The 24,083-nt window shown below is 33.8% G+C and overlaps 4 protein-coding genes and 1 long non-coding RNA gene across 9 annotated transcripts; 3 read left to right on the top strand and 2 right to left on the bottom strand.

The window, feature by feature from the left end:
- Positions 1-56: 56 nt before the first annotated feature.
- Positions 57-2,859, bottom strand: LOC114933532 (uncharacterized). The gene is made up of 5 exons (XR_003820071.2): positions 2,528-2,859; positions 1,772-1,861; positions 785-990; positions 429-619; positions 57-138 (listed from the first exon to the last, which is right to left on the bottom strand). It is a non-coding gene; the product is annotated as an uncharacterized LOC114933532 (long non-coding RNA).
- Positions 2,860-3,299: 440 nt separating this feature from the next.
- On the top strand, positions 3,300-8,861 carry LOC114933457 (proline-, glutamic acid- and leucine-rich protein 1). 4 transcript variants are annotated; one of them, XM_085484231.1, is made up of 12 exons: positions 3,300-3,472; positions 3,563-3,643; positions 3,714-4,106; positions 4,236-4,582; positions 4,690-4,869; positions 5,036-5,300; positions 5,472-5,669; positions 5,746-6,038; positions 6,123-7,004; positions 7,170-8,238; positions 8,291-8,602; positions 8,698-8,861. In XM_085484231.1, the coding sequence occupies exons 2-9, from the start codon at positions 3,593-3,595 to the stop codon at positions 6,910-6,912; spliced, it is 2,517 nt and encodes an 838-aa protein (XP_085340357.1). In that variant the 5' UTR covers positions 3,300-3,472; positions 3,563-3,592; the 3' UTR covers positions 6,913-7,004; positions 7,170-8,238; positions 8,291-8,602; positions 8,698-8,861. The 4 variants fall into 4 exon arrangements, with proteins under 4 accessions (XP_085340357.1, XP_085340355.1, XP_085340356.1 ...); XM_085484229.1 differs by having other exon boundaries at positions 6,123-8,238; XM_085484230.1 differs by having other exon boundaries at positions 6,123-8,238; positions 8,306-8,602.
- LOC146722578 (carboxylesterase 1E) lies at positions 6,906-10,437 on the bottom strand. The gene is made up of 7 exons (XM_085484233.1): positions 10,141-10,437; positions 8,968-9,253; positions 8,690-8,875; positions 8,311-8,590; positions 7,740-8,215; positions 7,374-7,656; positions 6,906-7,282 (listed from the first exon to the last, which is right to left on the bottom strand). Exons 1-7 carry the CDS (start codon positions 10,402-10,404, stop codon positions 6,991-6,993), a joined length of 2,067 nt encoding a protein of 688 aa, XP_085340359.1. The 5' UTR covers positions 10,405-10,437; the 3' UTR covers positions 6,906-6,990.
- An 831-nt stretch (positions 10,438-11,268) lies between these two features.
- Positions 11,269-13,029, top strand: RpL8 (ribosomal protein L8). Its single transcript, XM_029306078.2, has 5 exons — positions 11,269-11,352; positions 11,606-11,753; positions 11,998-12,139; positions 12,273-12,586; positions 12,781-13,029. Exons 2-5 carry the CDS (start codon positions 11,616-11,618, stop codon positions 12,958-12,960), a joined length of 774 nt encoding a protein of 257 aa, XP_029161911.1. The 5' UTR covers positions 11,269-11,352; positions 11,606-11,615; the 3' UTR covers positions 12,961-13,029.
- Positions 13,030-13,842: 813 nt separating this feature from the next.
- On the top strand, positions 13,843-24,030 carry bel (ATP-dependent RNA helicase bel). Of its 2 annotated transcripts, none has more exons than XM_029306076.2 (8): positions 13,843-14,308; positions 14,837-14,915; positions 15,195-15,706; positions 15,791-16,263; positions 16,345-16,649; positions 16,781-17,080; positions 17,196-17,510; positions 17,667-24,030. In XM_029306076.2, the coding sequence occupies exons 1-8, from the start codon at positions 14,264-14,266 to the stop codon at positions 17,768-17,770; spliced, it is 2,133 nt and encodes a 710-aa protein (XP_029161909.1). In that variant the 5' UTR covers positions 13,843-14,263; the 3' UTR covers positions 17,771-24,030. The 2 variants fall into 2 exon arrangements, with proteins under 2 accessions (XP_029161909.1, XP_029161910.1); XM_029306077.2 differs by having other exon boundaries at positions 14,837-14,909.
- The last annotated feature ends 53 nt before the right edge of the window (positions 24,031-24,083 follow it).

Consider the following 24,083-nt stretch of genomic DNA (forward strand, 5'->3'; position numbering starts at 1 on the left):
TATACTGTTGAAACTATAAAAATTCATATCACCAAAATGTTGCGTAATGCCCCAATTATAAAAATACATACATTATTTAATACGACTCACCGACCAATGCACAACAGCGGAGTTAATCTGCATTGTAGCTACGCTGATCTGTAACAAATAAAATTCAAATTATAGCAACGCAATAATAATTAATTATTCTAAACATTATCATTATTACTCATTAAATTTTGTGTTTAATGCATATAATAATCAATAAATATATAATTAGATAAATTAAAAAATTGTGTAAAGATAATTTTTTTTAATATAAACTTTTATAAGAACTTTTATTTATCAAAAATATTTTTTTAAATTCTCTTGCTTTGTTAAAATATAGGAATAAAATTAAAGTATAATGCGATTTATAACAAGTATTGCATACAAATAAAAAAATTTACCTCAAGGTTGCTCCGCTGGCACCCGTTGCCTCCTGGCCTGCTCTTCCTCTCAGGTTGATCAAAATCCTTTGATTTACACGTGCAATTTAAACGGCACTCCCGCACTAGAACGCTTGACACTTTTAAATGGCACTTCCGCACTTTTCCCGGCAAAATGTCTTACTCAATTTGTCGATGTCAGCTACGTTGACCTGTAACATACAAATTAAATCTAAGTTGTAACAGTGCTCAAATAATTTGATATTTCAGAAAATTATTATTGTACACATTTATTATAAAATTTAATGCGTACAGTAATATAAAATATATGCGTTTTACAACAAATATCTATATTATACATAATAAATAATATTTACCCCAAGGTTGCTCCATCGGTTCCCGATGCCTCCTAGGCCTGTTCCTCCTCTCAGATTGGTCAGGACTGTTTGTAAATTAAAATCTTTTGATTTACACGCGCGATAAACGGCACTTCCGCACTAAAACGCCCGACAGTTTAGACGGCACTCCCGCACTTGGCACAGCAAAATGTCTTACTCAATTTGTCAATGTCAGCTACGTTGATCTGTAACATATAAATTAAATCTATAAGTTGTGGCAGCGCTCAAATAATTTAATATTTCAGAAAAAAAGATAATTTTTCCAAAATTTACATAAAATAATTTAATTTTATATCTATTTTATTATTGTACGCATTGAATATAAAATTTAATGCATAAAATATAAATATAATATAAAATATAGATATAAATATAAAATACCAAAATAATTTTTCAAAAATTTATATAAAATTACTCAATTATAAATCTATTTTATTATTGTACACGGAAAAAATTTTCTTTTAGAATTTATTCTGAAAATCGTGGTAATCGTAGGACAATATAATATTGGAAGAATTTTATAAGAGTTTCCCTAATTAATATTTACCACAATAAAAAATCCTAATATGTATATAGTAAAATTAATCAAACATATTTTTATATCTTATTATGATAGATATTAATATTTTTTATTGTGGTAAAAATATTAATCAGAGAAATTCTTATAAAATTCTTCCAATACCATATTTTCCTACGATTACAATAATTATTTTCAGGATAAATTCCAAGAAAAAATTTTCTCTGTGTACACATTGAATATAAAATTCAGTATTAATAATTTTAACCAATTTTGGAAGAATTTTTTTAAAATTAAAACTTTTATAAGATTTTTATATGTATGTAGTTCAAAATTTCTATTGTTTAAATCGTTCAAATAACGACCTAACTTATTGAGCGTAAAATTTTGTTTTATTTTATTGAAAATAATTGTTTCAAATAATAATTAATAAATAACAAATCATTTACCTCATGTTAACCTAGCCATTTCTTGATGCCACCTCGGACCTTCTCCTCCTCTCTTCACTCTATTTCACTGCTATTTCTTCGTGGCATTCGCTATAACGAAACCAATTCATTATTAATTAAACGCGCACTGGCAAAAACAATTAATCATGATTACACGCGCCCGTAATTACCCTCAAATACAATTAATAAACGCACGACACTTTTAGCGCACAATTCGACATTTTCGACTTCAGCGGCGATACACAATAATACACATTTAGCGGGAAAATAACGCGGGAAAAGCTCACGAAATTCGATACTCGCGAACTCTCGCGATGTCGTTAGGTACTAATTTTGCAAGTGCGCCAACAGCAAAAATTATTAACAAATCATCGATTGTTGTACAAACTGTATTTATACCTTATGTTGCTACGCGACCGAAAATTAATATTGAAATAATATGCTTCAATAATAACATGACAAATAATTGTTGTAAATTTAACACGAGACAATAATTAATATATGTAAATTTATATCGCGTCGAAATTTACTTGAATAAATAAAAGTACGAGAAAAGTGCATAAAATATTTTCCGCAAACATTTAATCGCGTAATCGAATATAATTACGCGGATTTATAATTATATTTATACACAATAATTGCGATCTTTTTCACGATTTCGAATAATTACACATAAAAATATGCACAATTTTCGACAAAATAAAAAATTCGCTTTATCAATATAAAAATATAAATAATGAAATTAATTCGACTCACATTTTATTCTTCTTCTCCGATCTCGATATTATACAATTAATCTATGTGCTTCTCGCTCTTTTGCTAAATATTCCGACTTGACAATTCCCGAGAAAGTGTTGTACCTTATTGAAATAAAACAATAATAATGGCGACGCGATAGTTGTAGTCGGCCTGCGATTTTCACGAGAATTTACGAGCTTCTTTATCTCGTCACGATATTTCGACACGATGACGCGGAAGTACGACCGGAAACGCGCGATCGCCCACTCAGAACAAGACCGACAACGGTAAAAAAGCTCCGGAAATTCGTGTCGGAAGGGCAGCCGGTCTCTCGCGATGCAAGTGCGAACTTTCGGCGACTCGAGTCTGAAGTCAGGCACTGTGACGTCATCAGCGTCGTTTTCGAAGGAACGAACGTCGAGCGAGGTTCACGGTCAATTTTGACAGACGAGGTCGATCTCGCGCGTGCGATCGCGAATTCGGTATACGAAACGCAGTCGAATGTATATGAGGATTAGCGATATTATACAATAATTAGAGACATTAATTAATAATTAATACTTACGCTCACGCTCATACTTTTGCGGACCGGTGATGACCGCGCGAATGTTTGATCGAGAACGAGTGAGCAAATACAGATGGCAGCATTCTAGAGTGTGTTCGGAAATCCGTCCGTCAAAGTTCGGAATTCGACCGACCAATCGGAGACCGAGGAGCTCTCTTCCCTGATTGGTCGATCGAACGCTTTGCCCTGGCTGACCGTATTTTCGAACACAATTTAGAATGCTGATGGCTGATGGTTGCACGTGGTGTGACCAGGTGTGACAGAAAGGTCTTCCTGTGAGAAAAAAATAGAATAGAATTTTTATCGTATTCTGTAAGAATTACGTTCTGGATGGAAAAGCTTTAAAAATAAAGTAAAGAAGAAAAATAATTTTATTACACGAGAATTCTTTCTTGCTGGTAAATAAACCACAATTCGACTTTTCAAATATAGAAATTTATGATCTTATTTTTTCATCATATATTTATATATTTCTTCTCATTTGTTAGCGAAAATCTAAAAAAGAAAAGAAGAAAAGAATGGAGTTTATGCACTTTGATAATGACGATGTGCCGTTTGATAATCAAGAGGTATGAAGTACTTTTCGTAAATTTTCTAAATATTTTGTACAGTTTATACAAATCTTGTTTTATATTTTAGATTGAGACAGCACAACAAACCATTATAAAAAATATCAATTCTCATTTAAATCAAGCACGATACGATGGTTTACTTATGCTGGATAGATTTCTGCCTACTTGTTCCAAGGATGCATTATCAAAGTATGGTTCATTCTGGATAACCAATGCTATTAAAATTGTGGAAAATGTGCATAGTAGTACACAAGATTTAACACTGGCATGCAAAGTGTTAGGATTTCTAATCGAACATTGCAAAAATATCCCAGAATTACATAAGCAGATTTCCACACGAAATATAAAACAAATCATAAGTGCACTTACTGCTTTACAAGTAGAGGCAAAATGTGGAGCGGTGTATTATTTAATAGCTGTTATGGTATATCATTACCCTGAAGTTTGCGACCGATTTCAGGTAACAAAATGGACTACAGTTTATTTTAAGCTAAATATTTTACATTAAATGTAAAATTTAATGAACATTGAATTAAATTTATTAAATTTGGTATATTTGTATAAAGTAAGTCATTTTAATGTTTTTCAGGAATTGATAAAGAAAATGATATTACTACAAATTGATTCTACAGATGAAAATTTGGTTATTGCAAGTGCAAAGTGCTATGTTCTTCTTTCTAAAGCAACAGAGCGTTCATTTAAATCACCAGAAGCTACATCTGCATATACCAGATTCATATATAATGAAATGTTGCTTTGTAATAGTTTACATGCTATAATGGATGAATTATTTTGTGAATTAATCGAACTGGAAAATGTGGATATTGGAGATCATTTAGAATTATTATCCATAACTGATAAGAACATAGTACAAAATTACAACAAACAGAAACAGAGATTTTCAAATTTGTGCATCTATCTCTCCACAATGTTGCAGTAATTTTAAATTTATATTACTAAATAATTATTTATATTTTCAATATCATTCTCTTTTAAATATGTGCATAAGTCTTGAGATATACATAATTGATTTATAATTGCAGGGGATATGAAGCAAGAAGTTCTGTTTTGCCTCAGATTATTTTACAGGTTTTGTGTCGAGGATTGACAATTACACCATTAAATATAAAAAACAAAACTTCTTCTAAGGAACAGATGTTATATGTAATCTTACCAAAATTACATATCAGTTTGCTCTCAGTTTTGGATGCATTAATAAATAGGTACAAATGCTGATAAAATATTACGTCCGTTGAATTAAGCAATATGAATTACATAATATTAAGTAAATTAATAGTATATTATATATATAATTAAATAATTATAATAAAATATATATATATATATATATATATATATATCATATTATAAATATATTATGTTTTTCAGATTTGCACAGGAGTTAGTACCATTTGGAAGAACAATATTAGAGTTATTGCAAAAAATATTGCAATGGACAAGCACTGACTTACAAAGTCAAATGACATTTAGCAATAGTAAACCTTTTAGAAACGTAAAAATACAAGCTTATAGATGTCTCAGTTCATGGTTGATGAATACCAGTTCATTGTCGGGTATAGAGACAATTGCAAATGAATGTCTTATTTTCATGTTGAAGGATATAACACCAGAACGAGATCGTATATTATTAACTGTAAGTTTCAGATATGAATTAAACAATGAACAATGTTTATTATAAATCTAACTGATACATTTTATTTAAGAGAAAACTATATATATTAATTATGAATTATAAGCTAACTATATATATTAATGTCTATATATTTAGAAGCTAATAAAATAATACTTTATTATTCTGTTTTAGATGCATCAAAAAATGCCGCATTTATCTAAACGAGGGATAAAACTTTTTAAACAGAGTCAATATGAAAATATCACAGTTTTGAATAATGAAAAAGGTTCTACTAAAAATTTGGATGCAGATTTGTGCAGAGTAACTCTTATTACTTTGCAGAACATACTTTCCAGTGGTACCATTCTGTTGAAAGAAACATTTTATAAGGTAAATTTATCTAGGTTTATTTTATTATAGTGAAACATTTCTATAAATCAATATAATATCTAACCATTTCTTTTAGACTGTGCTAGGTACTGTGATTCCTTTATTATACAATCTTTATTTAAGTTCTTCTGAACAAAACTTTTATAAAGAAAACAACAAATGTCGCTTGGAATTATTCAGAGTATTAAAAGCCTTGCAAATGAATCCACATATTACAATAGCATTTCCCATACAATATTGTCTAGAAATATCGCATATGGCAACTCATGATATTGATGTAAACATTGTTCAAGAAGCAAAACTTGCAATAGCTGAATCAGAAAAAATTATACATCCTGTTGCACCTACATTACAATTACCTCGACAGCAGTAAGTTTCTCAAGTTTTCTATGTCGTGTATGTATATATGTGTAAACGATAAATTCTACATAAAAATATATTATCAATTTGCAGGGAATCTGATAATGAAGTTGAATTTGAAAATCATGTAGAAAAAGTTGTTGCTGCTAGCAAATCAGACAAAAGAAGTTTAACTGAGGAAGAGCAAGATGCAATATTATCTGCACGTAAACGGCCCAAAATAAAATGTGTTGAAATAATACAAAATGCAGAAAATAGTATAGAATTAATAGAAGTGAATAATAGCACAACAAATATAGATAAATCTCAGACAGATGAGAATTTATATGAAGATATTAACAAGTTAAATAAAAATGGTAGGACTGAAGAAGAGCTTCCTAAAGATACAGATGTAATATCATCTGAATGCGAACAGCCAAAACGAACTTCCTTAAATTGTACTGAAACAATATCAAGTGAAAATATAGAATTAATAGAAACGAATAATAGCATAAAGGATGTAGATAAATCTCAGGCAGATGAGAATTTATATGAAGACATTCAAGAAGAAGAAACTAAGAATATATTACAAAAACAATATGAAATACATTATAATGAAAAAGAAAATCACAATATTGATAAAAGCATAAATTCTACTATCGAAAATGAAATAGAATGTGAGTTAATTACTCATGTTAACACAAAAAAAGAAACACAACTCGAAGGTTTAATATCGTGTACAAATGAAACAGAAAAAAGAGTGGAAGAGTTTTCTCTCCAGAAATTTTCCGGAACTGCTGAAGAAATATATATGGAGATGGATGATTCTGAAAATCAAGAAGAATTGAACAATACACGAGATTCTCCAGATCCGTTTCAGGAAGAAATAGATTGGCATAATTAGATATATTTTTTATTTAATATATTTTTCTACAATAAAAATATATATATAAAGTGAAAGAAATGGAGAACACTTAACAATTTAACCGAATCTAGGTAAATAGTTATTTGGCAATAGTCTGCCATTCGTTTTATTTTGTGTAGTATTCTCTTTATTCGGTTTTTCGGTATTCTGATTGGTCGATTTGTTTGCCGTATTGAAACCAGATGTGAGATTCGGGACAAACTCGTTCATTGTATTGATAGGGTTCTGAATTACAGATATCGTTTCTTTGGCACCTTGTTCTATTAATTGGAGAGGCACTTTGTATAAACTACACATGGGTGATTCTAATCGTTCTGGCACAACAGTCCACAATCCCATTTCGCAGTATCTAAGAACATTAACAAAAACGTATTAACAAACAGTTTAATTATGTATCATCATTAATGAATATGTAATTTGTACATTTTTTGCGGTTTTACCTAAAATTATTCATAGTTTTCGGATCCGTCGTAATACTAATGAAAGAATTTGTTTTATCTGAAAATTGTGGAATTTCAGGCATCAAAACACTGCTATTAGAGCGTACATTTGTAGTAGGTACACTAAGCGTGCCGCTTCTTGCGAAATTTGCTATCATATCCGTGAAAATTTCAGTCACATTTTTATCCTCTTCGTCTGGTTCGTCGCTGTCAATTATTTTTTCGCCAGTAATTGTATTTCGATCAAATACGAATCCTAAGTCATCACCGTGATTTAAATTACCTATGCGAGACAGTTGATCATTTTAATATTATGTAAAAGACTACTACTAATTATAATAAAATTTGTTTTATCATAAATTCTACCATTCGATGATTGTTTTGCATCAACAATTGGCAATCCAGCAAGGAAATCTTTAGCGTAGCTTTTTTTTCCTTTATGATCGAAAGTGTATAGAAACGCATTTGCTTTTTTGGACCAATAGTTGACAGTTAGAAATGCAGGAGCATTATAGAGCGAATCAGCTAAAGCTTCTGCGACTCTTCCGATCGTATTCTGTGTGCCATCACTTTCAAAGATGTTGAAGTAGCCACGGAAAGCTTGTGGAACAAAGCTCGATCCGTTTCGCACATTCGGAATAGTTCCTTGCAAATATGGGATGAAATCGTTGGTCAAATAATCCGGAATTACCTTTAATTTATTTAGCACTTCATCTTTGTATTGACCAAAAACGGCACCTCCTGTTTCATCCTTCATAACTCCCGTCAATAGCGGTATAGATGGAAAATTGCCTAGTTTGAAAGAATCCTCCGGCGATGCGGTCATAAAATTTGGAAGTGATCTTGAAGACGCAAAATTAAGACAGTGAGTATAAATTGAATTAAAAGAATTAATTGATTAAAAAATTAATTGAAAGAAATTGAAATTTCAGGATACCTTCCGTCATTGGAGCCTTCTACGACAGGACCAGACCCCAGTAGATTGGATAAACTGGAAACGAAACCTCGTGCAGCTGCGCGAAAGTTTTCTAACTCGGAGTCAACTGTAATTAATTTTTCCACCGGCAATTCTCGCAGACAATGCACTATTTTTCGAGAATCATTCGTTGGACAGCCATTTTTATGCGCTATATGTCTGGCCGTCTCGAAAGGATTTTTGTCGACAGCGAAATGAGATAAAATTGAGCCGGACATAGCGATTAAACCGCTGAAACAATCTGAAAATATATGTAATAATTTTTTTTCATTAGTAACGTTAATTAAGAAAATACACATTTATTCATAATGTATGATAAATTATATATAGTTGATGTTACTTTCGCAGAACTTTGACAATGATAGCATCATGGCAGAACTTGCGCCGGTACCGTGGCCGAATGCTATTATTTTCTTTGGATTACCCCCGAAGAAGTGTATATAATCCTTCACCCAATCGATGGCCAGTATCATGTCAAACATCCCGTTATTTCCTGGCATTTCCGGCGTACCTGTACTCAAAAAACCTGGGAACGAGATTTCAATGGAGTCTTATTTTTTTTCTTGGTATAGTATATTCAAAATTATATCTATCTCTCAGATAGCTTTTTTTAGTTACCTAACGTTCCCAATCTGTATTGAATAGATACCACAATCATTTTCTTTTTGATCAGATGTCTCATGTCATACTGACATGCTGCACCTCTTCTAAAACCACCTCCGTGAATCCATATCAGTACAGGATAACCGTCGCTGGTATCCGGAAGCGATGGCGTGAAGATGTTCAGAAAGAGACAATCCTCGCTTCCTATGATTTTGTTGGTTCCATCATAGCTAGGCTGAGGACAAGGAGGTCCCCAGGTAGTGGCATTGTATTCTCCTTCAAGATATACGGGTGAAGCTCGCTGTAAATTTCCAAAATTGTTAGAATTAATCAATTTTATTAGTTGTAATTAGTAGTACTAGTAATGAATATAATTAATATTATATAACAAATCTGTTGTCTATAATATATAAAGAAACAGAACACAGAATTTTGTATAAAATTAATTATGTTGTTTTGATTGTATAAAATTAATTACGTTTTTAATTATCAATATTTGTTGAATATATCGTTATATGCAATATGTAAATTTCAACGTTCGCTTCCTTTTACTTTTCGAACTAGATTGATAACGTATATCAGGTTCATTAAAATTAGACTGTTGTGACAGGATGTATCAAGAGATAAAAAAAATGATGTGCTCCATTCGATCACGTCGTCGTGTTTTATATTAATATTAATAATGTATAAAATATACAAGAAGCGGTCTCTTGTTCCTAATATGGAAAAAAGCCATTGTTATTATTTGCGATTGCTTATTAAAGCGACGTACACGTTTATTCGATAGGTCATTGAATTTAATTATGACACACATTGTGTCGCAGTTTCACATAACGGTTTAGGCTTATAATTCCTTGCACTTGTAGATGTTATATGAAATATTTTAATTTAAGAGATTCTTTATAATCTAAATATAATTTACAATTAATATTTTTTTCAAATTTTTCCCGAATTCTATTATTAATAATCTATATGTTTATATTAATAGAAATCGCATTGATTAAATATTCATTTCAATAACATAAAATTTATTGTGATATTCGTAATTATAATTCGTAATTCATAATTTTATGAATTTAACACAAGATGAGATAAAGATTTTTAATTATGTTAAAAATGCGCGTATGAGATATAACACATAATAATGAATTGCATTATTGTACAATATTATATTTTTGGTTTTACTACCTGAAATCTGGCTCGGCCTGTCGGTGGTTCCCCAAATCTAATTCCGCGAAAAGTATAGAATCCTTTGTCAGAATCGCGATTGCCGATGATGCGCGCGTGTCGATCATTTTTATTCACAAAAACTACCGGATCGTCCTTGGGTGGCTGCGCGGCCACACTACCGCCGACAATTCTCTTTCGTCTAATCAGATCTGCATCTCTCGCGTCGATGATGATTAGCGAGCAAAGTAAAAGAACGAAGAATGAGACGACGTGTCTATCCATTTCGAACGTGTGAATTAAAATGAAAGAACTATCGCGAGTTCTTCATCGGTATACATGCGAATTAATGAATTTGGTGGGGATACTAGAATTATATCAAAGTTTTCGCGTTCTTTGCATTTCTGGAATTAGATATGACTGAAAAATTATTTTCTTTATGTATATTAATATTAGTGTTTTTAATTTTATATATCGCTTTTTTTCTATATAAAATAAAGAATTCTTTTTTACAGAATATATTGAAAAGCAAGACATAATTATACAGATTTATAAAAATGTCAGAAAGATTGATGCGAATAATTGAATTTTATTAAATATTGATCTTTTTTTTATATAAAAAATTATATTATATTTTTAACATTTTGGCATTTGTCGCTTCTTGTGCATATATATAGATAACAAATCAGAAGAATGTATAGAATAATTGAAAGCAAGGCAATTAAAAGTTTAATTATAGAAATGTCAGATTTTATGACATTATTATATATGAGAATAATTGAATTTTAAACATCGATCTTTTTGTCGTATAAAAAATTAAAATGACAAACTTTGAAATATCTATATATATATATATAATATATAATATTATATATATATTATACATATATATATTATTTGATTTTCTCATAAATTTAATCTACGTTTATCATAATCTAACTAAAAGTATATTATTGAAATATATGTAAAGTAAATTAATAATTCAAACAATAATTTTTTATGTGTATGCACCATCAGCTGATTTGAATTGTCATGCATTTTGGCGGGTTGACTACGAAATTAAAAATGTGTTCTGAAATTTGATTGGTATTTGACCATTATTTGACTGACTAATCAGGATAAAGAAATCGTTGCTCGGTATGATTTTCGAACGCATCCCGGAAAGAAAGTACAGTAGCGTCCTCAATCACGATTTCCGTTTTCGCGTTTCTCTGTTTGACGTCGGCTCTTTCGGTACGTGTGGAAGATTTTGCTGGCGTAGAATATCCATATTAATTTATGCGTATGAAACAAATCCATCGAAAGAAATTGAAAATTATATTCTTTCTGCTATTCGTACATAAGAATTTTTCGATATTTTCACGAATCGAGAAGATAAATTTGCAATAGTAGAGTTTTGTTTTGAGCGTTACACTTTAAGGTTAACATACGCCAGAAATATTGTTGTGTATCGAATTTTGTGTATGATACAGTAATTTCTTTTTAGATTTTGGGCCATGGGGCGAGTAATTCGGGCGCAGCGTAAAGGTGCGGGATCCGTCTTTCGATCCCACACAAAGAGGAGGAAGGGAGCACCAAAGCTTCGCTCTCTAGACTACTCTGAAAGGCATGGATTTATCAAAGGTGTCGTAAAGGTTTGTAACAATTTTCCATTCTACTGTAAATAATGCTAAAAGAATTTATTAAAATATATTAGATTGACTTTATGAACTTCAGTTTGTTACGAAGTCTTCAACTTTGTATTTATGATGATATAAGTATATCTACATCTGATCACTTAAATGAGGATAAATCAGAGGCTCTTTCTGAGGATACATTTTTTGTATTTTTAAAAAGATTTTGGAATTATATGAATATTTATAATCTATTGTTGTTTAGGATATTATCCATGATCCTGGTCGTGGCGCACCATTAGCGGTAGTACACTTCCGTGACCCTTACAAATTCAAGACGCGAAAAGAATTATTTATTGCACCAGAGGGGATGTACACTGGTCAATTTTTGTATTGTGGAAAGAAAGGTACGATAATTTTCGCAAGAAATAACATTAAATCATGATTTAAAGGTAATCCTTTACCAAAGTAGTTATTATAACTATTATTTATAAAAACTTATTGCATATTAATTTTCTAATATCTTCTTGAATTTTTCAGCCAATCTTCAAATTGGAAATGTGATGCCAGTTGGTATGATGCCTGAAGGTACTATCGTCTGTAATTTGGAAGAGAAGACTGGCGATAGAGGTCGATTGGCTAGAGCTTCTGGAAATTATGCTACAGTAATAACTCATAACCCTGATACTAAGAAAACTAGGGTAAAGTTACCTTCTGGTGCAAAGAAAGTCATTCCCTCTAATAATAGAGCAATGGTTGGAATTGTCGCTGGTGGTGGACGTATAGACAAGCCCATACTGAAAGCTGGCAGAGCTTACCACAAATACAAGGCGAAGAGGAACTGCTGGCCTAAGGTATGTTTCCTGATTTTATTCATTTTTTTCACTATAATAGTAAAATTTAATTTTTTAGTAATGATGGTAATTATGACATTTGAAACCTGAAGCGTTTTATGTAGAAATTTTTTTGACTGAACAAAATGTGAACTCATTTTTAGATTTAGTTTAAAGTTTGTATATTGTGTCTGAGACGTTTTAAATGTTTCTAGGTTCGTGGTGTTGCTATGAACCCTGTGGAGCATCCTCACGGTGGTGGTAACCATCAACACATTGGTAAGGCGTCTACTGTCAAGCGTGGAACCAGCGCAGGTCGTAAGATCGGTCTTATTGCCGCTCGTCGTACCGGCCGAATCAGAGGAGGCAAGACCGACACAAAGAAGGACGATTAGATGCGAACTATTCATGTTTTGCCACACATATTGTACAATAAAAAAAAAGAAAAATATTTACAAAACGTATTTATCGCATACTCGAGGTGACTCTACAAATTTTATAATATTAATTTAGAGAAATAGCGCTTGAATTGAAAATTGAAGTTAAACACAAGGAAAAATTAAATTTTCCTGCATCTATATTTTTAATCAAACAACATAATTTTCAAACATTTGAAATTTCAATATTAATTTCATATAAATTTCATAGTTTTCATTTTTAATTTGCAGATGTAACTATACATTTTCTGCACACACGCATGCAATTTTTTTCTAATTAAAAAAATTAGTTAATATCACTAAAGTTAATTAAAAAATTGATATAATTTTTATTCATATTACATCACATGTTAACTATTGATATATAATATGATATGACAAGGAACGGGTGCTAAAGAAAGGAATCTATAATTGGATCTTTGATTATATATATTCGAAGAGTCAGATACGTAAGCTTTTGATGCACAAAAAATAAAGAATAAATACTCAGATAAAGAGACCATCCACATCGATGCTGATGGTACTTATCTGTATCATAAAAAAAATTTCAACATCTAAATACGACATATAAAATAAAAAAAATATGTATAGCACCGATTTCAGATTCTCGAAAAAATTGTGAAAAAAATGTTTTAACAAGATCAGTCGGCCCTGATAATAACTTATTAATTTTTTTCATCCATATATGACATGGAATATATAAAATAAGAAAATCTATATTTCTAGCATAAATTTCGGAATATATACATGTATCTCGAACACGAAGGGTATATTTTTTTCCTTCGAGGCATTTCGCGTCTCCTCACTTTGATATCCGGCGGAAGCGCCACTATTTGTACCGATGTGCCACCATTTTGCTGGCTCGTGCCTCGGTCTCACGGCCATTTTTGTTGCGTCGACGTCAGTGTACGGCCACGGGCCTCTCGCGCTTTCCTAGCATTACAATTTAGCAAGTTATCCACGGAATCTCTTCGTAATCGCGTGTAGCGAGGGACTGATCCGGCACGCGCCGTTTTTCGGTAAAAGCGAGAAAAGGCCGTCTGTCGTCGCAGAAACTGTCGGCGAGAAGCGTAAATCAGGCCGCGTAGACAACAAAGACAGAGAAGAGGCAGGCAGAGAGCGCGTTGGTTGGGACGCGTCGAGAACTTTTTCGGCCCGAGTGTGAGGCGCGCGTGTGTGTGTGTCAGAAGAGACGGAAAGAGAGCTAAAAGAGAGCTTCAAGCGACAGAGCTGCGAAAACTACGCACCGAGGCAGAGTAATATGAGTAATGCAGCCAACCAGAATGGATCAGGTCTAGAGCAGCAGGTAAAAAAAAAAAATTAAAAAGAGAAGGAAAGATATCCGCTCGCGAGAAGAGACTTCCGCGAATCCTTTTCCTTCCTCCATTTTTCCTCCGATTTTTCGCGTCTCCGCGAAATTCCCGTTCGAGAATTTGTCTCTATTCTCTCTATTCAAGGTAAAATTTTCCTTTATCCGATCGAAAAGCTGACCCTTCGCCACGAGCATCATGGGCCATCGTCACTCGGACAGCTCGTGACGTACGCTCGGTATAATGGCGGCAAGCGATTCCAGGAACGGCATGTCCGTGTTTCATGACGTATACGCGTTCTTCGTATTCTGTCATTTTTTCACGCGCGTTAATTCCCGCGATTAGATCGCGAGCTTCGCGAGAGCTATATATGTATATATATATATGGCCGGATTTTTGAGACACCTATCGAAGGAAGTGAGTCATCCTATAGTTTGGACGATGACTGCATCATGGACTGTTTAATTACTTGACTTGCGGCTCTATGAAATATTTTAACTTGAATCTTTCTTCTGTCCCTTCAGTTAGCTGGTCTGGACTTGCAGGGCTCCCGCCAGGGTCGCTACGTTCCACCGCATCTTCGTCATAAAGCTGCAAGTGAGTGTATGTAGAATTTTTCTCTAATTTAGAAAAATTAAGTTGTTTCTATTTTTGTTAATAAATATTGCTCACGATATCTATGGAAAAGCACTCAATGATGTAGCGTTATAAATGGAGAGGAAAGAAATCGAGTCGTAAAGCTGATGAATGTATTCTTAGTCAGTATACTCTCTCGATTATCTTATCATTTTTGCAATAAAAATACTTTAGTGTTGAGCATTGCTACAGAATGCAAAAAGTGATATTTATGTAAATTAATTCTCTCTTTTTTTTTTTTTTTAGGTAATCCACCTTCGGATTTAAATTATTCTTCCAATTCAAGATCGTTTGGCGACAGAGACAGAGGTGGAGATCGCGATCGTGAAAGGGACCGGGATCGTGATAGGGGCAGAGGCGGTTATCGAGACTCACGAAGTCCTCGAATCGACACTGATTTCGCGAACTTTGGGAGTTTCGGCGGGCGCAATAGGCGCAGTCAGGAAAATGGAAGGGATTTCCCAAGATATCCCAATTCTGAGCGCGATCGACCAATTAGTGGTAATGATCGCTGGCAGGAGCCTACTAGAAATGATCGCTGGCAAGAGAGAAATGACAGGATGGGTGGTAGCGGAAGATGGGGAGACGATAGAGGTGGCAGAGGAAGAGGCGAGGTCGACTGGACGATACCGACTACCAGAGACGAACGATTGGAGTTGGAGCTGTTTGGTACTGGCAATACTGGGATTAATTTTAGCAAATACGAGGATATCCCAGTTGAGGCTACCGGAGAAAACATACCGCCACACATCACATCTGTGAGTATGGTGTATAATGGATGAAACTCATCACTTTTTTTCTTTTTAACCAGCTTTAATGTGATTGTTCTCTTTAATTTTCAGTTTGACGAGGTTAAGCTGACAGAGATAATAAAGAACAGCATCGCCTTGGCAGGATATGACAAGCCTACTCCAGTGCAAAAGTACGCGATACCGATCATCATCGGACGCCGTGACGTGATGGCCTGCGCTCAAACTGGGTCCGGTAAAACAGCGGCCTTTTTAGTGCCAATATTGAATCAGATTTACGAGAGCGGGCCGCGACCGCCACCAGTGCAGGCGAATTCTTCTGGTAGGCGTAAACAGTATCCGTTGGGACTAGTATTGGCTCCCACGAGGGAACTTGCTACGCAGATATACGACGAAGCGCGGAAATTCGCGTACCGATCGCGTATGCGTCCCGCGGTCGTATATGGCGGTTCCAATATAGTAGACCAAATGCGCGAATTAGATCGGGGTTGCCACTTACTTGTGGCAACGCCGGGACGTCTGGTAGACATGTTGGGACGCGGTAAAATCGGCTTACACAATTGTCGGTAAGATATACTAAGGTGATAGCATAACAATCGATTTTCCTAAAAGGACGGTGAGATTATATCCTGTTATTCTTATTTTAGATATTTGGTTTTGGACGAGGCAGATCGCATGCTGGACATGGGTTTTGAGCCGCAAATAAGACGTATCGTCCAAGAAGACAACATGCCGCCGACTGGAGAGAGACAGACTCTCATGTTCTCTGCTACTTTTCCAAAAGAGATTCAAATGCTGGCTAGAGACTTTCTTAGCAACTATATTTTCTTGGCGGTTGGTCGAGTAGGTTCAACCTCCGAGAATATTACGCAGAAGATTGTATGGGTGGAGGAACATGATAAACGTTCATACTTGCTTGATTTATTACAAGCTAGCAACTTTTCAGATCCTAGTAAGTTCCAGTATTGAGTTGGATTTAAATTAATATGAAAAATATTCCATTATTAATAATTCATTTATAATTGACAAATTATATTTCATTATAAAAAAAAGTTAATGTTATATACTTTTATTATTTTATAGCTGCAGAGTCGCTTACTTTGGTGTTCGTTGAGACAAAGAAAGGAGCTGATATGCTTGAAGAATATTTGGCCTCAATGGGGTATCCAGTCACTAGTATTCATGGTGATAGAACTCAGCGCGAACGTGAAGAAGCCTTGCGTCGTTTCCGCGCGGGCAAAGCACCGATTCTGGTTGCAACTGCAGTGGCGGCTCGTGGTCTCGATATACCACATGTTAAACACGTCATCAATTTTGATTTGCCTGGAGACGTTGAGGAATACGTTCATCGTATCGGTCGTACTGGTCGTATGGGCAATTTAGGTTTGCTTCTTTTTATCTTAAAATTTAAATCTCATAGAGTTAGAAGGAGAGAGGGAGTTATGGATTATCGAAAAATAGATAAACGATATATTGCATCTTATTTTTTATAATTTAGGTTTGGCCACTTCGTTCTTTAATCACAAGAATCATAATCTGGTACGCGATTTGGTGTCTTTGCTTATCGAAGCCAATCAGGAACTTCCACCCTGGCTAGATGACATGTATACCGAAGCCAGATATTCTGGAGGTGGATCTCGACGTCCCGGAGGCGGCGGTGGCGGCGGCGGTGGTGGCGGCGGCGGCGGCGGCGGCGGCGGTGGCACCAAGGGACGATTCAGCGGAGGTGGATTTGGTGCAAGAGATTATCGTCAACAACCCAGTTCTGGACCTGGTCGTAGCAATGGACCCTCTCGACCTAGCGGTTACGGAGGTAAATTTCAATATCTCTGATTGAATAAAAATAAAATAACTACGTTTACAAAAAACAATTATCACGAGGAAAATGCTTAATCATAAAGAAAAAAAAAAATATTTGGCAGGTTTAATATTCTTTATTAAAGTGCTTATTTTATTTTCTTTGTTACAGGTGGTTATTCAAGTTACGGAGGTAATTATAATAATTCATCGTACAATAATTCCACTAACAATGGCAATAGTGGCCCTGATTGGTGGGGAGCATGGGATAAGTAGACGATTATTTCCATCTCTATTTCTACTTCTATCATTATTATTATTATTACTGTACACGCAAATTCAATTATATGTAAGGAAAATACACGACATTATTACGTCTGACACATTACAAGCACGTGTTTTGCGCGCGTTATATACATAAAGCGCAAAGTACAGACAGTTTCATGTAATAATACGTATTCACGTTTTTGCTAACTGCCTGTGCACATCGATTTTTCGATGTAAAAGCAGAAAAAGAATACTTATATTGTTTAAATTTCCACTATATTACACATTTGTTCATGCGCGACGTTTGTGACAAATCCTGCGTGCAATTAAGTATTCTTGCCGGTGAATGACCGGGGGAATATTTCGAACGTAAATGATCTCACCATACAAGAAAAAAAAAGCGAGTATCATAAATGGGATTTGTTCAACACTATTAGTTAGAGATCCATCCAACATTTCGTTGCCGTGACGTGCTGAGAAACACACGTAGTATATAATCACTAACGAATCAAATCGATAAATCGTTAATGCCTGTTTGAAGGTAATGACGATGTAACACATAGTAGATGGTGAAACTTAGTAAATTTTTTAGAACTCCTGTCGAGACTATATGGGGCTCATTGTAGCTTTATCGTTTATATATATATATTTTTTTTCTTTTTTTCCATAGGGGTGCGGTGGGCGTATCTTCGGCGTATCTATCAATGCTCGGCACATGTTGTAAAACGTTTTATAATAAACGCTTTTAATTGTCTTTTGCTATCGTAATGGCCAGTAGAAGAGTCGCGCAGTTTTTCTTCGAATGCATGACATAATTCTTTGGTTAACAAATATGCACGTTCATTAAATGGCCTAGGATACGCCCAATCTCCGTCACCACCATAGATACATGACGATTCCTTATTATTTTTTTTTTCCTTAATTTACTGCGTAGTTCAGCGACGAATGGTACTTTGTTATTTTGCCGTCCCCAGAGACAGATATTGCGCCGGCAATATCATAAGTTTTAATTGAATAAGCCACGTGAATTTTTCGGGGATCGAAGATTTCGATATCGGCAAAAAGAGCAACACACATGCACAGGCTACGTCTTAAGGTACCTTTAGAAATTTTACATTTTGTTATAGTCTGATATGCATATATATATATACTGAAAAAAAATTTATTGAATTCGAATAGGTATATTTATTTCAATACTGCCTAATGAATTATTTATTTGAAGCTAATAATATTGATTTGATATGAAAAATCTGATATGATTTATCTGATATAAGAAAATCTTTTTCAAAACAAATAAAATATTTATTTCAAATAAATGATTCATTTAGGAGTATTTAAATTAATATTTATTAATTTAGTCATTTTTTTTTCAGTGCACACACGCATATATATATACATGTATTTTTTACCGGTTATAATTTAGTAAATTTCAAGACGCGCTTTTATGCAGTTTATAGCCAAGAAGTTATTTTCATAACTTTTGCCATTGCAGTGAGACCTCGATATTCATGGCGATTATATAATTGAACTTCTCGATACAAAGGAAAAGTTTTTGAATTGATAAAAAATAGAGGTTTATTTGATTATATATAAAGAAATAATGTGTGGCTTATATAAAATTTTTCTTTTTTTTTTCCCGCAACCTCTTTCAGTTACGTATATTTCTTTTTCATGATGTAGACATTTTCTATTAGATCATGAAATTTTTTTAAGGCTTCTTGTCTTTGATTGATATAAAAAATTTGTATACTAAAGAAACGAGAAATCATGAATTTTTTTCTTGCAAAATACATTGAAAAATAAATCGGTCTTAATATCATCATTCATGTTTAATAATATAGATTAATAAAATACGAAAACTCTTTTTGTTCTTATTTTGCATTAATAAATGTGTGTATATAACAAATCGTTTCTATATTTTGTGTAAAAATGAACTTTACGATAAGATTTCTTAATTTATCAATTCATAAATAAAGAGTTTCTCAAGTATTTTAATAATTAATATTATCTCATGGCTCGCTTAGATCATAATTTAATATGTCTGTAGTAAAAGTACAGGAGTCTTAATCAAAACTAGTGAAAGTATTAGAGAAAAAAAATATGTGCAATATGGAGGTTTCACTGTTCAAAAACGATTAAATATATATATATATATATGTATGTTTTAGTGGAAAGCAGGTATATATAAATATTTTATGTACCTGAACTGGCTTGAGTAGTTCTACAGACAGAATTGCGTTGATTCTACATAGAACTATGCTTCGAATAACATTTCTAAACGTAACAGAGACGTTGCCCTGCGAAATTACGGTACGGCGCTTATTAAAAAAAATCTTAGTCTACAGTACCGAATGCGAATGTGTGAGAGTTCTCATGAAAGATAAATTATATTGAGACTGGTTAAAAATACGGTTGCAGTTACAGAGGGATATTAAAACCTGCTATAAGAGCAGAAGGGAAGAAATGAGCTCAACTTCATTAAAAAAATAACAAAAAGGGAAAGAAAACAAGCGAAAGCCCCTTGAATAAGGAGATACACGGGGGCGCACTCATATTATTTTCTAGCTGTATTTATCAGTATGATATACGCGCTATATATAAATACATACAACTAAAATAATTGAAAAAAAAAAAACGACTGTGATATCGAACGATCTTGTGACATTCAATTTCCATGCGAATTGATAAATGTGAACAATTAACGGAATAACAAAATACATTAAATGTATTACATTAATCAGGTATTGAATGTCGGGAAGGTACTAGCTCAGTTTGAACTGAGAACGGAATATTAAGTCGTTAACAGTAACACACACAAGACAACGTGGCTGTTGTCCGATCAAGGGAGGGCTGAACGCTAGGCTCTTGTGGTCCCGAGGGACCTTCCTAGGGCATTGTTTCTGCTTAAAATAATGCGCATTATAACGATATATAGGTGAGCTCGCGAGAGTCATTACCGGTTGATATACTGATGGTGTTGGTAGGGCTTTATAGGATGTCGATATCGTTTCGTGCAAACGTCGGATTCTTATCTATCTAATCTACCGCGAGAGAAGGGGGGAGGGGGGCAAGGGGGGGAAAAAGTACAAATTCGATTTGCGTCACAACCGACAAGATTTTTAGACACACGTCATACTTATACCTGTTATATTACTAGATTTAATAGTGCAATCGCGTGCGTGAATCGTATGCCGTGTGACCGTGGACCAAGATGTGTGAATGCCTCTTTTTACGAGAGGGATCGATAATTATTTCATCTAGAAACCATTCGAGGGTAGCGTTATAAACGAGGTAAAATATCGTTGGCTTCCGACCGTGGGTGCGAGTGTTCTCAAATTTTTAATACGATTCGTCATCGAGGCTATTTCGTCAGCTCTCGGAGGCCCTGCCAAGAACATTAAGAGAACATTATTAAGAGAGAATCCTTCGTGGACAACGATACGTCGATTCTGTCTACTATGGCAATAATCTCTGTACGAATGTCTTGTCAATCGATCACAGATTTTGCCATACACGTATATAATTTGCAAGAAAATTTCGGTTCCGAGACTGGTATTAACATATAACGCAAGTCTTTGCATCTCTTTTTTTTTCTTTATTTTATTTCGTATTATTTTATACAACGTGACGAAAGAAGAGAGAAAGGGTATCAAATAGTCGTTGGATTTTAATGAATCGTATATTGCATACACGATACGAATTTCAAGGAAAGAGTAAATTTCACGAAATTTTTTTGTGTGTAAACGGATTATGAAGATTATATATAATGATATAGATCAAATTTAATGTTACACGTAGACCTGATATCATTTTATAATTAATCCTTGGATGCATTAAGAAAGCTTTTTAAGATCTTGCAGTCTTCATCCTTTTATGTGATATATACTTCTTATTTCTTCAATTTAATCTTTTTTTTAAGTATTAATTTTTAGCGTAAAACTCGGAGCTAACTTCTGCCAGTATTTTCAATTTAAATTATACTGAAATTATTTTTGTATTTTTTATGAGGTTGTATGCATCCAAAGATTAAGATTCAACTGTACTACCGATGCGCTAGGCATTCATAATGCGTTACGCGTTTTAATCAATCCTATGCATTTCGAAACAAATACTTTTTGTTTGTAACTAACATGGTGGACAGAGAGTATATATATATATATAGAGAGAGAGAGAAAGAGAGAACAGTATATATACTTACATTATATATACTTAAGGCTATTTCCATATTAATGTTTCCTATTTTTTTGTTTTTTTACTTTTTTTCCAGTGATAATATCCATGATATTGATCACACACCCGATAGAAGAATTTTCGCTTTATATTTACAGTTATAAATCTTAGGACGAGTAATGTCAAACTTAGGGGAATCATTGAACGTTCCTGTGAGATAGTCAAATGTCCACCGTGTAGTAACTATAAAATATATATATATATATATATATATATATATATACATATACATATATATATATATATTATAAATTAAAAATATGGTACTATGATTTATATAGCGTATTAGTATACTCTTAGCGGGGAAGAGTTAAAGAACGATGTAATAAAACGATTACTATTTATTGATCGATTTAGTATTTATTTTCTACGTTTACACGTTTGGAAGGTAAACAGTAAATATCTTCTGTACTGTGTACTGTACTTTTCGTGTCATGTTTGGTCCTCTGAAGTATATCGGACGAGCAGCCTTAGGAAAAAAACACTTTATACGTATACATACAGAGAACGGGATGATATTCAGACGAAAGATTAATTTAAAAGAATATTTGAAAGAGCAATGAGAAAAAAAGAGGAGGGAGAAAAAAGGAAAAGCGATAAAGAGGGGCTATCAGTTTACGATGAATTAAAACGGGAAAAAGAAGAGAAAGAGATAGAGAGAAATAGCATTGACTGTGACTGCAATCATTACTGAGGGAAGGAAAAAAAATTGCACAATCCGCAAGGAACACATTACACATTGTAAGCCGTATTATGTAATAATGCGATGCGTGCGCGAGATTATAAATATTATGCCGCCATCGAGCGCGGAGAAATTGTTCACGTGCGAGTATAGTCTTGTATTTTTTATTATTTTACACACACGCGCGTGTGTGTGTGTCGGTGAGCGATTTCCGATGACACCTGTCGAAGGAGAGAGGGACCGGATGCTTCATCATTTCACCCTTCCTTCGAAGAATAGAAGCGAGAAGAAGAAGAAGAAGAGGAAGGAAAAGAAGAAGAAGAAGAAAAAGAAGAATGCGTTATATATCTTGGCGATATTTTGGGACACGCGCGCGCGCGCGTTCTCGGATAGAAGCAAGGCGGGATGGCAAAAGAAATGTACGTCTTCTAACTTGTTCCGAATGTTTCGATTTTGGGGGGTCGAGGATCGTCGTACGTTAAGGCGGGCTTAAAAAGTGCAAGAGAGAATAGAGCGTGAAAATCGCAGCGGTGCATGCGAGTAATATATTATTATAGTATAGTAATATATTATGAGTGCGACATATGTGATGTTGCACGAATGTATGTGATGTCTAATGAAACTGCGTGCGACGTTCCTCGCGCGTTTTTTGCTTGTAACCGTAATGATACTGCTATAGCGTTTACGTCACACCTTGTCGACGAGAGAAAGAGTATCTTAAATACGGAACGGTAAATGTACCATTCTGTCGGTCTCTTATTTAGCAATTTATAATGTTTACGCGTTTAAAACTAAATTTTCGAAGCGAAATCGAATCGAATATGCGAACAAAGATGAGCGAATGTTCCGATGAACCGTTTACGCGTACGGTTCTATCCCAAATAGCAAACTGACGTCATTAAGTGTCAAAATAAGATCAAAATGATGTATGCTTGCTATTTGGGATATATATACATATATATATATATATATATCTATTATATGCATTGGATAAATTAATGAAGAAAAAGTGTCTCGGAAAGTGCGAGGGAAAGAAATTGATCAAAGAAAAAAATAGAGGATCAATGTATGTCGTACACTTATCGTTCATTAGCAATAAGTTATTGTGCGCGTCGCAAAGCGCGTGTACATATACTTCTTGCATGCGTAGATACGTATGCTCGTGACGAATGATGTAGAGTGTCAATATTGTTACAGAAATACCTCATACGGGACGATCATATTAATTCGGTGTTTTTTCATTCGGTGAATTTTTTGTTTATTTATATAGTATTATATGAAAAGAGAGGAAGAAAAGAGCGAGTGAGACAGGAGACCTACAAAAATGAGTATAATAAAGATCACAAAAGAGGATTAAGTGCGAAGTTCTTGTTTATGCGTCCTACTATTCACACGATTCCGATATCCTTG

This window comes from Nylanderia fulva, unplaced genomic scaffold, assembly GCF_048542155.1.
Source record: "Nylanderia fulva isolate GAGA-0341 unplaced genomic scaffold, ASM4854215v1 Scaffold3, whole genome shotgun sequence".
Classification (NCBI taxonomy): domain Eukaryota; kingdom Metazoa; phylum Arthropoda; class Insecta; order Hymenoptera; family Formicidae; genus Nylanderia; species Nylanderia fulva.

Coding starts and splice junctions, on each gene's coding strand:
- RpL8 (XM_029306078.2), top strand. CDS start 11,616: ATGGGGCGAGTAATTCGGGCGCAGCGTAAAGGTGCGGGATCCGTCTTT. Junction 12,140..12,272: donor TTTGTATTGTGGAAAGAAAG/GTACGATAATTT, acceptor TGAATTTTTCAG/CCAATCTTCAAATTGGAAAT. Junction 12,587..12,780: donor AGAGGAACTGCTGGCCTAAG/GTATGTTTCCTG, acceptor AAATGTTTCTAG/GTTCGTGGTGTTGCTATGAA.
- LOC114933457 (XM_085484229.1), top strand. CDS start 3,593: ATGGAGTTTATGCACTTTGATAATGACGATGTGCCGTTTGATAATCAA. Junction 3,644..3,713: donor TGCCGTTTGATAATCAAGAG/GTATGAAGTACT, acceptor TTTATATTTTAG/ATTGAGACAGCACAACAAAC. Junction 4,870..5,035: donor TTGGATGCATTAATAAATAG/GTACAAATGCTG, acceptor TATGTTTTTCAG/ATTTGCACAGGAGTTAGTAC.
- LOC146722578 (XM_085484233.1), bottom strand. CDS start 10,404: ATGGATAGACACGTCGTCTCATTCTTCGTTCTTTTACTTTGCTCGCTA. Junction 8,876..8,967: donor ATACAGATTGGGAACGTTAG/GTAACTAAAAAA, acceptor TCTCGTTCCCAG/GTTTTTTGAGTACAGGTACG. Junction 7,283..7,373: donor AAAACTATGAATAATTTTAG/GTAAAACCGCAA, acceptor TAATGTTCTTAG/ATACTGCGAAATGGGATTGT.
- bel (XM_029306076.2), top strand. CDS start 14,264: ATGAGTAATGCAGCCAACCAGAATGGATCAGGTCTAGAGCAGCAG. Junction 15,707..15,790: donor TACCGCCACACATCACATCT/GTGAGTATGGTG, acceptor TTTAATTTTCAG/TTTGACGAGGTTAAGCTGAC. Junction 16,264..16,344: donor ATCGGCTTACACAATTGTCG/GTAAGATATACT, acceptor TTCTTATTTTAG/ATATTTGGTTTTGGACGAGG.